Here is a 13,364-nt window from a genome sequence, read left to right as displayed (position 1 = left end):
TTCCTGTATTTACATGTAAGTGTAAGGCTAAGAAAGCAGAAAACCAGAGGTTAATAAACAACTTACATGACACTGGAATAAGGAACACGGGAATCGTCATTGAAGGAAAGGCAAAAACAGACAGCGATTAACAGGGTTAGCAACTGGGATGGTGAGACAGCTGCTCAGAGGGACAGAGCTAGGGCAGGAGGCATCTAAACCGAAAGACACAGGTTAGCAGAGAACAAGAGAAACTAGCACAGGAGGCAGCAGAACTGCAGCCTGGACCAGGTCGCAAACTCAGAAGCCTGCAGGGCTGGCCAGTGACTCAGTGAATGAAGCTGGCAGGACTGGGTGTGGGAGTGTGACCCCACAGGGGACAGCTGCTTCTCCACACCGACTCACCCGTCGGCTTGGAATAGCTCAAACTCCATTTTCAAGTCAGAAATCCAGATTGTTACCTGAGAGCGCCCAGTTTTTAAATACTAGCTACTACATATTTTTTCAAAAAAATCAATTAAAACCTGTCTGAGGGCTGGATTCAGCTCTCAGGCCCTCAGTTTGCGACCTGTGGATGGGCCCCCCTGGGCTCTTAGAAAGCCTCTTCAATTTAACACAATCCCTGAAGAGGCAGGAGTGAGTCCCTGGGGAACTCCCGCCCCCTTCCAATTAGAGGTCATCTTAAGTAATAACGTCAAAGCTGTTTGGTCCTTGAGAGAAAATACTCGTAGTGCCAGCTCCAGCGTGGTGATTACAGGGAAAATAACCCTGGCTTACAGCAGAGAAGGCATTGCCTTGGAGGGCAATCCCAGGTCGGGATTGTGTGCAGCCAGCCTTTGTGCTGGTGCGGGCAGGGAGCCAGGGAAGGCTTTCTCCTGGAGGCAAGGATTTGGGCATAAAGGACATCTTGAAAGAAAGGAGGAATTGGTTGGGCTTGGCAGCTGGTTGAGAATACAATATTGCCCCCTGCTGTTCAGAACAGGAAATGCTTTTATGTATTAAAGATATCATACCCCCTGGAAGTCTTATTTTACAGGCCAAAACACAACAATTTGAATCTCACATTTTAAAAACAACTCTGTTTTATCTAGTTATCAATGGCCACTCCGAGTCCCATGTGTGCCTCTCTTAGGACAGACACTACTACTTCTGTGTATCAGCACTAAGACTTCAACAAGCAGAACTGAGTATGCCGGGAAAAGACGGTGGTACAAAAATTTCTGTAATGGCCCAGCTCAATGTCCAATGAACGACAGGCCTTTTGGGAGACCAGCAACCACAGCTATATAAAAGTGCTCCCAGAGAATTGTACGCATGGACACCGGAGAGCGAGCCCTGACTACCATGGTAGAAATCACAAGGAAAACTTACCTTTGTAGACGTTCAAAGTGATGGTTCTTACAGCAATTCTAACCATGCTTTCGGGGTGATTGAAAAATTTGATGGCTTCTGTGTACAGGGCAAAGTCATTAGTGTGCTAAAAAAAAGAAGTACCAAAAAGGAGTCAATCCCGTAAGACAGGCCTGCCTCCCACCCCAGCTTTCTGAATTCTAGTAGAGACTTCAGTAAAAGACCAAAAAATGTTACCAGCCTGAACCTCAAGCCGGGGAATGTGGGACGGGATGGGGAGGCAAGACCATGGAAGAAACGGGGCTCACGATCTGTCCCACCACTGCTTGGCTGTGTGATATAATATTTCTAAGCCTCTGTTTCTTCATCTAGAAAATGGGGATGATAATTCCCACTTCATAACTGCTGGGATTAAATGAGATTATTTCCAACACAGTGCTAACCCCAGCGCTTGACACCTAATAAGCACTCAGTGGAAATGCTAGTTGTTGTTATTAGATGCTGCTTAAACAGGAAAGTGTCAAGTTTTACCAAATTCAGAACCTCTCTTGGTGATTACATATTTCTCTATTTGGAAATTCTAAAAGTGTAAGCATTATCATGGCAGAGGAGGGTCTCAGGAATCGCCTGACATTAAAAAGGGATCATCAGAACAGACCAGAACAGTTCAGAACCACAGAACTCCACTGTTGGAGCTTTAAGGAAGAAAGCACAGTAGGATCTGGGCCTGGAGCCTCATGGGATGTGCTCTGCTGCCCTCTTCTGGCCAGCTTTTCCGCATGGCTCTGGAGCCTTCTGGAGGGCACCGGTAGCAGTAAGGGTGTAGGGAAGAGGCCACCTCCAGCAAACTGCCAGCTGTCTAATAAGGGCAAAATGACTTTCAGCACTACAAGTCAAGTGTGCATTTAACAACTGGTAGCTACTGTCCTGGCTCACATAAAAGAAGACACCAGACCCACTGCCCTAGCGACCAGCAGGATGTTGTTCTTCCAGGACCATCACTCAGGCCCCAGAATCCCAGCATCCTGCCCTCCCAGGTGGGTGCACAGAAGCCCAGATGCACGTGAGTGGAAGGAGACTCTGGGCCCCTCTCTGGTCTGAACTTCGCAGTGGATTTTCTTCCACCTGCGAGAACCCCGGAGAACGCTGTCATCCACCTGGTCGATGGACACATTTACTGAGCACCTACTATGTGTCGGGTGCTGGGCCACACAATGTTAATTTTTCAAACTGCCACACATTTTGTGGTTGGCAGCTAGTACTTCTTCCCTTTGAGGCCAGCTCGTCCCCACTACTAATCTTGACAATGAAAATCAAGGTTCAGGCTGCTGTTGCTTTATCACATGGGGACAGTTAGACAGATTCTGCCCAAACTCAGAGGATATGTTTGGGACTACAGTCTGACTTCAAATACAGACTGGACAGCACACGTAACCACCAATCAGAAGACACTGGCCACGTGGCTGTGTGGTAGCTGGCTTCCAAGATGGCCCAATGATCCTCCTAGGTTCACATGCTTGTGTCGTCCTCTCCCAAAATGAGTCAGAGCTGACCCCTGGGGCCTAAAGAGTACATAAGGCAGAGGTAATGGTGCGTGGCTTCTGATGCTGGGTCATAAAAGGTGTCATAGCTTGCTTTGGTGTCCTGGATCATTCATACTGGGGGAAGCCAGCTGCCACGCCATGAGGCAGCCTCTGCAGAAACCTACAGAACCGAGGCCTCCTGACAACAGCCAGCACCAGCTGCCCAGGCTTATGAGTGCGCCACTCAGGAATCAGATCCTTCAACTCCAATCCAGCCTTCAGATGACACCAGCCTCACAAGATACCAAACCAGAAATGTCCTGCCAAGCCACTCCCAAATGCCAGACACACTGTGTGATAAATATGACACAATTCTGACCAGTGACACATGAGAGGTCTGCTGGGAGGCTTCTGGAAAGTTTTTTTTTTTGGAAGTTAAAAACAGACACAAAAAGGGAAGTGATCTCATCAGGCTTTTCAGCAGTGGGATGTGAGCATGTGATGTTTGGAGCTGCTGCAGCCATTCTGAGACTATGAGGGGTTGAGCCTGAGGATGGAAAAGGCTGGGTCCTTGATGAAGTGGTTGAGTCACAGGATGAACCAGCCCCAGGGCAGCCAGCATCTTTGGTATGAGATAAACCGATTTTATTGTTCAAGCTACTTTTCATTGCGAAAAAAAACAGCAATTTACTTATTTAAATTTCTAGTAATTCTCCCAAGGAATACCAGGAATGTTAGCTTGTAAAGAATAGCGATGGCTATGACTTTAGGGAGCCAGACACATATTAGGTATTTAACTCAATCCTTGGAAAATCCTATAAGGTATATATTATCATCCCTATTTCTCAGAGGAGGAAACTGAGGCTCAGAGAACTGGGACTTCTGTAAGGTCACACAGCAGGGAGATGGCAAAACTGGGTCTGACTGGAGTTCCTGTTTTCCCCACTGGGCAACATGACCCCAAGTCAACTTCCAAGCACTTCTCCCTGCCAAGTATAATGCTCTCACATTGCACAAATTGAATTTTACATTCAAAAAGGAGAGGTAACTTACTAAATTTTTAAAAACTTTAAGCATCCCAAGGCCAGGGTTGCTATGAAAATCAGGAAATAGTAAGTGCATTACTGCTTTGTAAACAGACAGAAGGCCCCTGGAAGATGCTGCTCGGACTGGCTAGCTTTCCACCCAGCTGCTCCCCTCTGGCAGTTACTCACCTCGTTGTAAAAAAAATGGACAGTGTGGTTGTTGAGTTTTAACGACAGTGTTTTCAGGAACGATATATAATATGCCATAATCTCCTCATCGGAAAAGTCAAACTTATGGACAATGATAGAATTTACATAGTTATTAGAGAGCAAATAATCTAGAGGGAGAAAAACAAAACAAAACAAAGGAAAACAGGTTAATTTGTGCTAGAGGAATGATAAGCAGAGAAAGTCAGGTAGCAAGCAGGTGACCATGCGAATGTACCTGAACCAGACAAGCTTCTGGGTGGGTGGGGTTAAACAAGCAAACAGGGAGCAGCTTAACCTTTAACCGGCAAAGAAATCAGTCACTGTGTGTAGTCATTAGAAAGTTCATGAGCGATGCCAGAACGAGGCCTGGGTTACCCCTCCCTCCCACGCCAAACAGAAAAGAGCACTTGCACATTTTCTTTCACCGCCACCACAGTCCCACAGAGCTAGGGGTGGGGCAAATGAGTGGGTGCGTGGGCATTTCACAAACCACCCACGGATGAGGGTAAAAAGCACAGTATTTTATAAAAAGCTACCCCGTTTTGTCATCAAATGTGACCCTTCGTCCCTGAATGCCACAAAGGACCTCACATGGTTTTTCCTCCCTGTACAGCAACATGAGCTCAGAAAAGGCACTTCATGCTGAACCTCTGCTCCATGTCCAGCACCAGACCGAGTGCTTTACATTATAATTGTCATGACAATACTGGAGCGTAGGTCTCATTCTTCCCATTTTGCAAATGAGTTTAAAAAGTTCAGAGAGGTTGATTAATTTGCCTGAAGACACAAAGACAGTTAAGTCACAGAGATGGGATTTGAATTCAGGTCCGATGTCAAAGCCTGTGTTCCTAGGGGCCAACAATGAAAACTGGGTGATGAGGGCCTGGGAGTACTGGGCCCCACCCACTCCAAGCTCCCAGCCCTGGCCCTTGCAGAAATGTAGGCCCAGCGTGGGGACAGCTTCTGACTGAGCAAGGGAAGCTGGGCAAAGATTTGAGTGCAGCAATCGCCTGCCTTTGAAATGCTGGCCACTTTATCAGCTAGTTTTTAAAACTCTGCTGGACAGCAAAAACAGGTGTATAGACCAGCTGTGGCCCATGGCCCTGCAGTTCCTGACCTTGGCAGTGGGCTTTGTTGGACCTCTTATCCTGAGTCCTCACCAGCCACCCAGCAAAGCAGGCTCTGCCATCCCCACTGTTTGTCCCCTGGGCTGCCGGCCTGCAAGCAAGCCTTGCACCATCCCACCTGCCTCCCAGCAAACAGGTAAAGACAGAACGCAATGGACACCTGCACCTATAGGCAGGTGCACGGCAGGACAGCGGAGTGATTCAGAGCTTCGCTACTCAAAGTCTGGTCCTCGGACCGGCAGCACAGCATTACCTGGAGTTTGGCAGACACGCTGAATCTGGGGCCCCAGTCTTTAACCCGTCAGGTCTCTGGGGAGGTCCCTGCACTCTGTGTTAAGAAACCGTATAGGGCTTCCTGTCACCTCATGTGTGATGCACTGGCTTCGAACGTGGACATGGATCCACACTGCCTCTGCCATGTCCTCGCTGGGTGACCTTGGGCAAGCCACTTACCCTCCCCACTCCCCAGTCTCCTTGTGTGAAAAGTAAAACAGCAGTACCTTCCTCACGGGGCTGTTGTGAGGATTAAAGAAGATAATACAAGACAAGCATGAAGAATAGTGAGGACACAAAGCCAGCACTCGATAACGTCAGCTGCCATTAGACTTACTAGTGTCATTGGGAGACTCATCTCCACCAACACATTCCCAGGACTCAACATGGCTGCTCTCGGGCGAATCAGAAATAAACCATGAAGTTATCTGGCACCGAAGAGGTACCTAATTTAGGCCAAAGTGTTCCTTAGGTCAAAGACTGTTTGGGATCACCAAATCGCACACAAAGAGCTGTCCGGGAGCCCAGGTCCGTGAGAGGCCACGGCATGAGCTGGATGCAGCCAAGTCCAGGAGAGCCACTGCGCTCAGAAAAGCACGCTGGGAATTCTGCTTTGCAGACAGGCCGTGGAGCGTGCAGTCTTAAAATGGTTATCAAAATCTCCCGGTGAGACCAACTCCTGAGGCAGATCCTGGCGGCAGCAGTGCAGGCGTGAGGGCCTAAGAACCTCACGGTGTTTAAAAATGAAGTTACATATATCACAGATCTTGAGTGTACAGCTTGATGTACGTGGAGATGTACATATATACAAATGGCAGTACATGTACCTATGTACTTATATACGCATATACATACACACCTCCTGAATCTTAGGTGTCCAGCTTGATGGATTTGTGCAAATACAGACAGCGCAAGCACCTCCCGGCTCGGACACAGCACATTCCCACCCCAGAGGCTCCGCATGTCCTGGCCCAGTCATTACTCCCTCTCCAAAGACAAGCCCTGGTTTGACTTCCATCACCAGAGACTGGTTTTGCCTGTTCTTGAACTTCATACACGTGGAATCACAGAGTATGCACGCTGCTTGTGTCTGGCCTTTCCCTCATCACATCTGAGAGTTGTGTGCTGCTGCACGCAGTGGTAGCAGTTCACTCCTTTTTTCCCTTGTGCTACATAGTATCCCATGCTTTGAACAGTCCACAGTCCACCCACCTAGAACCTGAACTTGCAACAAGGAGCCTAGGGGATACTGAGGCCTAGAGCACTTCTTTTTCATTCTATCGTTCTGTCTGTGGTTGGGGACAAATAAGGTGGCAGGAGAAGGGACTGCTGAGGTATCATGTGGAGCCCTGTCATGACTGGTTAGTGGCTTCCGGGCCACCAGAGGCACAGACGCCAATGCCGGCAGCGTCAGATATACAACTGTGAGCTTCTTGAACTGGAAAAGCCACGCGCTCCAATCATTGCCCAGCGGGGACTTTTCCACAAGATGACTCTGTGGGTGGTGGGGGGCCTCTATTATTTGCCTGGGATTTTTCTCCTACCCCCTCACCGTGTAGCCGACTTTCTGTGGTATCCTTTTAGAATAAACCCAGGAGTCTGTAAGTAATCTCAGTCTCTCAGGCCTTCTATCACTTATGTCACAGGCAACAGGTGCACTCGTGAAACGGCTCCTTGTAATAGTGAAAATCCGGAAACCACCTAAATGCCCATGGTCAAGTTAAATAAGTTACAGCCCAGCAAAATGCAGCCCTTGAAGCAAACGGCAAGGATGTGTGAACGGGCAATAAGATCTGAGATCAACTGGTAGGTTGGGGAAAATAAAACAAAAAGCAAAACGGTAAGTGTACACTCAACTGTTAGGCTGAGATTCTACAGAACTTTTGCTTTCTGTGTTTTTGTAATGTTTGGATGTGTTGTGTGTGTGTGTGTGTGTGTGTGTGTGTTTGGTTGTTTTATAATGAGGAAATTTTCTTTCTATAATTAGAAAATAAAAATAAAAGCAAAAGCCATCTATCCTTCTCACTCCCCCCCACCACCTCTTATCCCCCCACAAATCCAAGTTCTGTAAAAAGGCAGTGATTTCTGCCACTTTGGCAGGGCTTCTAAAAACACTCTAGTAAATTCCCCGTAAAGCCAGGGGCATCTGCCTGGGTTTCTTAGAGCAGCAGGGCACCGACCCTTTTTAGATCTAATACAAGAAAAGCCACGTGGTCCAGAAAACCCAGACTTTTTCATTGTCCCACCCCTCAACTTCAATCCAGTAGCCCTGCGGCAAGCTGCGCTTAGAAAGCGTTCTTAGAGAACAGACATTTGGAGGAACGCTGGGTTTAATGATAAAACCAACTCTTCTGGGCACTTTTCTCTTCCAGACCCTCATACTACGCTCTGCACATACGCTGTCACGCCTAATCCTGAAACCAGAGGACTGTTGCCTCCTCATAGAAGCAAAAACTGCAACTTGGAGCGTTCACTTCCCGGAGGACACGCGGAGAATATGTCCAGAACCGGCCTGGGGCCTAGAGGGGTTTGAGTCCAGGGCCTGCACCACCGTGCTGGGTCTTCCCCTCTCGGAGTTTTCAGAAACCACACATAATTCATATCCAGCATAACAAACGCTGGTAACAAGGGAAACCACTTAGCGAGAATGAGTCAACTCACATTCATCGGGCAATGTAAGGCGAGTCCTCTGGGACAGCAGCACCCTCTAGTGGCCGCTTCTGAGAACCACCACTCAGCGCCCTTCCATGCCTCTCCCTCCTTCCCCAAAGAAGGCCAAACACACCATCTCCACCTCCTGCCACCCCCCAGAAGCTTTTCTCAAACCTGTCTTGAGGATCTACAACCTGCCTCTGACACAGACGTTGGGTCACTGGTCTTCTCTTCCCTGCTTTCTGTGGGCAGGGCCTGGGGCTTGGTGGGGTCATCTTGGGATAATGAAGAAAGTGGGTTGTCGAGCACGGAGGATTAGGGGCTAAATCAGTTTTCGCACCCTCAGCACTATTGACACTTTGGGCTACATAATTCTGTGTTGGGGGGCTGTCCTGTGCATTGTAGGATGTTTAGCAACCTCCCTGGCCTCTCCCCACGAGATGCCAGTAGCACCCCAGCACCACCACTATTACCACTACCAAGAACGTGTCCAGACACTGACCAAATGTTCGCTGGGGGCACAGTCACCTCCAGTTGAGGACCAATAAGCTAACTCACCTGGGCTGAACTCCTTCTCGCTTCTGGTTTCGCTAGAGCTGTAACCTTGGGTCAGCGACTCAAACTCTCTGGGTGTTAAATGAGAGCTGTGACAGCACCGGCCTTTTTTTTTTTTTTTTTTTTTTGGTTGGGGGGGTGTTTCAGATGAAGAACTGGGGGAGTGGTGAGGGCAGGGAATCAGCTCGGAGTCACACACGTGCCCGTCGGGCGGGTGCCAAAGCCCACGCCTTTGCATACTCCACAGCCAAGTTCTTCCTCCCCCTGCTGCTTCCAACGCTTGTTCTATTGGCTGATTGATATTCGGCACCCCCTAACTCTTTAAAAACAAATTATAAAGAAGAAACGCAAATGCTCAGCAGTTCCTACCATGCAGGGATCCACATGGTGTTGTCAGAACTCAACTGTGTGCCCCCCCAAATTCCTATGTTGAGTCCTAATGCCCAATGTAACTGTATTTTGGAGAAATGGCCTAGGAGAGGTAACGAAGGTTAAACAAGGTCATAAGGTAGGGCCCTAACCTAACAGAACTGGCGTTCTTATAAGAAAAGGAAAGGACACCAGAACTCTCTCTCTCTTTCTCTGCAGACCAAGGAAAGACCACGTGAGGAAGGGAGGCCTCATCAGAAACCAGCCCTGACAGCACCTTGATCTTGGACTTCCAGCCTCCAGAAAATAAGCCACCCAGTCTGGGGTACTTCGTCACGGCAGCCCAAGCACACTAAGACACATGGTAAGCACAGACTTTCAAAAAAACCACCCCAAAACCACCCCAAACTACACGCTGCCGACACTCGGTGGTGCAGAAGCAGGGGTCAAGGAGTGTCCTTACAAAGTGAGGTCTCGTGACTGATGTTCTCAAAGAGGATGTTCAAAGTCTGCAGCAGCTGGACGCATACGTAACGGCCTGATTTCTGCCGCAAGATGTTCAAGAAGAAAACAAACATGTTCTTCTCCAGGAAGAAGCTGGGGAGAGAGAATGGGAAAGCGTCAATGGTTTGCTTCCAAATCATCCTCTAGTTACATGCACAGCACATGTACCCCCGGCCCCTCAAAGGTAAGTGCAGAGCAGCCAGTCCATGCCACCTGCATGGCCTCGGCGTCCCTGCTATTCAGCGCCCACGATGCCGTCTTCCACCAAAGCAAATGCCACCTTCCGAACTCTCTTCCCAGCACGTGAGAACAGTGCTGCATCCGGCAGCAGGGAACTGGACTTCTGACAGAATGGGAACAAGCTTTACCTACTAAGTGATTACACTGTAAGCGATGCTTAGTGCGCATGCGACAAGGGGCACTGTCTATCACACGTTTTTAGCCTCATTTTCCTTATGAAGCCTCTTTCCTTTGCTCTCCATGTCTCTGAGTGTTAAACAACGGGAATTCCCTACAAAGAAGCCAGATAACACCGAATAATAAGAGTTTTGGTTTCCAAATTGTCAAGCTTGTAGTTTCCGTATCTAGGGAAGAACTGGAAGGAACGAGAAGATGCTGATATGGGGGGGGAACGTAGACTGTCCCCAAGTCTGCATTTGACTTTATTGCTCTGAACAGAACACCTGCACACAACCTGGGGGCACTGATTTTTGGGGGTACACACTGGCTCTTTTAGTCTTAAAAAGAAGACTGAGCCCCTTAATGCCTTTCTTTAAAGGAAGAAAGTGATATTTCTAGCTGTGTGTTCTCTGAATTAGAACTAAGGCTACCTAACCTCTCCTTTGGGATACTCCGAACAAATTCCTGCAGTTACGTGTGTCTGTTGGTTGACTCAGTTTTAGCGTCTCTCTCTCTGCCCTCAGCTGTCAGCTCCACGGTGCCAAGACTGTGAGCTGCACAACTTCTGTGAGAATCCACGAAAGGGTCAATGAATGAATAAATTACCTAAAAACAGACCCGAAAACCTTTTCCAACTCAGATTCTGGGTGCCATCACGATGACCCCCTAGAACAGTACTATTGTTTCACCTATTCTGTTCACCTTGTCTACCAAGTATCACCCAACGAGCTCACCACAGCTCAATGATTGTAACTTGGGAACTTATTAAAATGCCTGCACCTAGAGCTTGTCCAGGGATTGATTCCCTAGGTCTAGCGAGAAGTCCAAGGGCCTGGATTTTTTAAAACACCCTAGCAGAGTGGGCGCCTCCTTGGAAAAATGACAAGATGAGCCTGGAGCATCATACAGTATCAGAAAGTAAGGGGGTGCTCAAAAAAAAAGGATGGGGACGTGCCAAAGGGACACAAGAACCAATCCAAAAGGGCACTCGATGCCCAAACCTGGAACAATTTGAGCAATAAAATAAACAACATAGTATTGGGTTATAATCCAAAGTATAAAATAAATACCCATGAGTTCATATCGATATAAATAAATGATTGAATAAATAAATAATTGGGGAGAAGAAACAAATCTTCCATGCACAAGAATTTCAAATAATATATGTAGATATGCTCCCCCTTCCAGAAGGCGGAGCTTAATTCCCATGCCCCAAAATGGGCTAGGTATTCCTCAAAATTATCAAGGTCATGAAAAACAAGGGGAGACTAAGACACTGCCACAGACCAGGGGACACTGGGCAGATGTGACAGCTATGCACTGTGGGAGCTGGATTGGGACGCTAGGGCAAACAAAGAGGGTATAATGGGAGAAGTCTGGAGTTTACTTGATAGTTAGGTACCAATGTCAGCTGTTCAGATGTGGAGAAAGCACCCTGGTAATCTAAGATAGTAACAATGTGGCAAACAGGGGGAAGGGTATATGGGAACTTTCTCTACTATCTTCACAACTTTCCTGTAAATCTAAAATTACCCCAAAATGTATATTTAAAAAAATGTATTAAAAACAAATTCTCTTGGGGACTCTGTCAGGCAGCCATTTAAGAATCACGGGACGTCTAAGAGCTCAATTTTTCTAAGCTGACAGATGGACTAAGAAAATCCCTTTAGTGTAGTAAAGGGGGACAAGGTTTCTAATCTGCAAAGCAAGAGTCTCTCTCATTTCCAGAAACAGATACTAACCAACCAACCAACCAATTCCCCATGGATCCTTAAAGGAAGCCGGTCCCGGCTGTAAGCAGCTCGTCACTTTATCACACATGCTGTCCTTTGGGGCTCATGACCAGTGTCCCAGGTTTACAATACCCACCGTAGCTTTATCTTAGATAGCCTTACTGATGAAAACACAGAGCTACGTGGGAAATCAGGGTATCTAATAAGAAGCCAGGCTAGAAATGGAATACCCGTATTTTTTTAAAGGGGTTTTAAAGTGGCCTCAATATTTATAATTGAGGTTATTTTACATAAAAAAAATAAAATCTGTCTTCGGTGCTTGTCATAACCCAAATTCTTCTGCACTCAGACACTGAGACAGGGCTATTGGGGAAGGAGTTCATGGTTTACAGCCTTCTCTTTTTAACCATCTAATAGGGACACTTTTTTTTACTATGAACAGCTAACGTCTCTTAGTACCTACTCTATCGCAGGCACTAGGCAGGAAACTCTCTCTCCTTCAGAGATGAGGAAACTGAGGCTGGCCTAAGACTGCTCCTCTAAGAAGTATGAGAATGAAGCCAAACCCCTGCACGGGCTCTGGTGTGAAGCACTGCTCCCACACTTACCAGCTGTGTGACTATCCACTCCAACGGGGACAACGGGACCTCCACCTGCGGGCCCCGAAAGACGTAGGGCGATCGTCTCATGCAGAGGTCAGCACTGGGCCTTCTCGCCCATCAGTAAACACAATAAATGTCTCCCAGGGCAGGGTCCTGTCAATTCACTTAGAGTCTAACTATCCAGGACACTGTCTTCTTCCTTGGGGGTGACAATCAGACACCACTGGGAAAATGATCTACGATATTTTCAGATTTTCTAAGGAGACTCATTTCCATAATGTCCCCATTTTCAGCTTACATTTCGACAGTATTTCAAGGACATTTTATGTAGACAGAGAAATATATATCTGTGCAGGACCAAACGGATGTCAAATTCTGACACCGTCAGGAATAACTCATGATACACATTTAAAAAAACATTCAAAGGAAGAAAAATAATCAAAAAAAACCTTAGAAATGCTTACTCAAATACAGAGCTGTCATTCTGATCTCCCCAAATCAGGATCTCGGTGATGGAACGGATGGTCTCCACTAGCAGGTTCCGGTTCTGTTCAGTGACTGTGGTGTTTTTGGTCAGAACGTTGTACAGATACCTGAGAGAAAGGAAAGAAAAAATTACCCACTGAAATGAAAGCCAGGCTCAAGGGCCATTAGTAACACTCGGGGGACGATATGGCTGTGCTGTTTCAGATCCAGTTAGCACAATCCCCATCCAGATGAGACAGAACTCACCACTCAAGGAAAACGGCAGACAATGCTTTGAAGCGTTAAATAACCAGGGACACACCAACCCAAACCGAGGCAAGAGAACGGCCAAGCCCTTGAAGACAGCCATCCTCAAACTTGAGTGTACAAGGGAATCAGCTGGAGAGCTGGATGAAGTGGGGGTATGGGAGGCCACCTGGAGATGGGATTCAGGGGGATGAGGGAAGACCAGGCATCGGCCTTTCCACACGCTCCCCAGGTGATCCTGATGCTAGTGGAGCAAGTGGAAACACGAGGCTCCAGCTGAATACCTAAGAGAAGCCAGTAAGAGGTGGAGTCAGTTCAGGGAGGGTGGGTC

General features: G+C 47.6%; 1 protein-coding gene across 12 annotated transcripts in view; it reads right to left on the bottom strand.

The window, feature by feature from the left end:
* CLEC16A (C-type lectin domain containing 16A) overlaps nucleotides 1-13,364 on the bottom strand; it is a 193,499-nt gene that overhangs the window by 168,120 nt on the left and 12,015 nt on the right. For 8 of the 12 annotated variants that reach the window (XM_033101362.1, XM_033101364.1, XM_033101365.1 and 5 more), the window contains exons 2-6: nucleotides 12,766-12,894; nucleotides 9,527-9,660; nucleotides 4,067-4,215; nucleotides 1,351-1,456; nucleotides 67-72 (exon numbers count right to left, since the gene is read on the bottom strand). In XM_033101362.1, coding sequence (XP_032957253.1) covers nucleotides 67-72; nucleotides 1,351-1,456; nucleotides 4,067-4,215; nucleotides 9,527-9,660; nucleotides 12,766-12,894 — 524 coding nt within the window. Of the gene's footprint in view, nucleotides 1-66; nucleotides 73-1,350; nucleotides 1,457-4,066; nucleotides 4,216-9,526; nucleotides 9,661-12,765; nucleotides 12,895-13,364 lie in introns of those variants that run through there. The other 4 variants (XM_033101363.1, XM_033101367.1, XM_033101373.1 and 1 more) reach the window with 3 other exon arrangements.

The sequence above is a fragment of the Rhinolophus ferrumequinum genome (genome assembly GCF_004115265.2).
Source record: "Rhinolophus ferrumequinum isolate MPI-CBG mRhiFer1 chromosome 15 unlocalized genomic scaffold, mRhiFer1_v1.p scaffold_54_arrow_ctg1_1, whole genome shotgun sequence".
Lineage (NCBI taxonomy): Eukaryota > Metazoa > Chordata > Mammalia > Chiroptera > Rhinolophidae > Rhinolophus > Rhinolophus ferrumequinum.
Note: the sequence above shows the minus strand (reverse complement) of the source record. Positions and strands in the feature narration are given on the sequence as shown.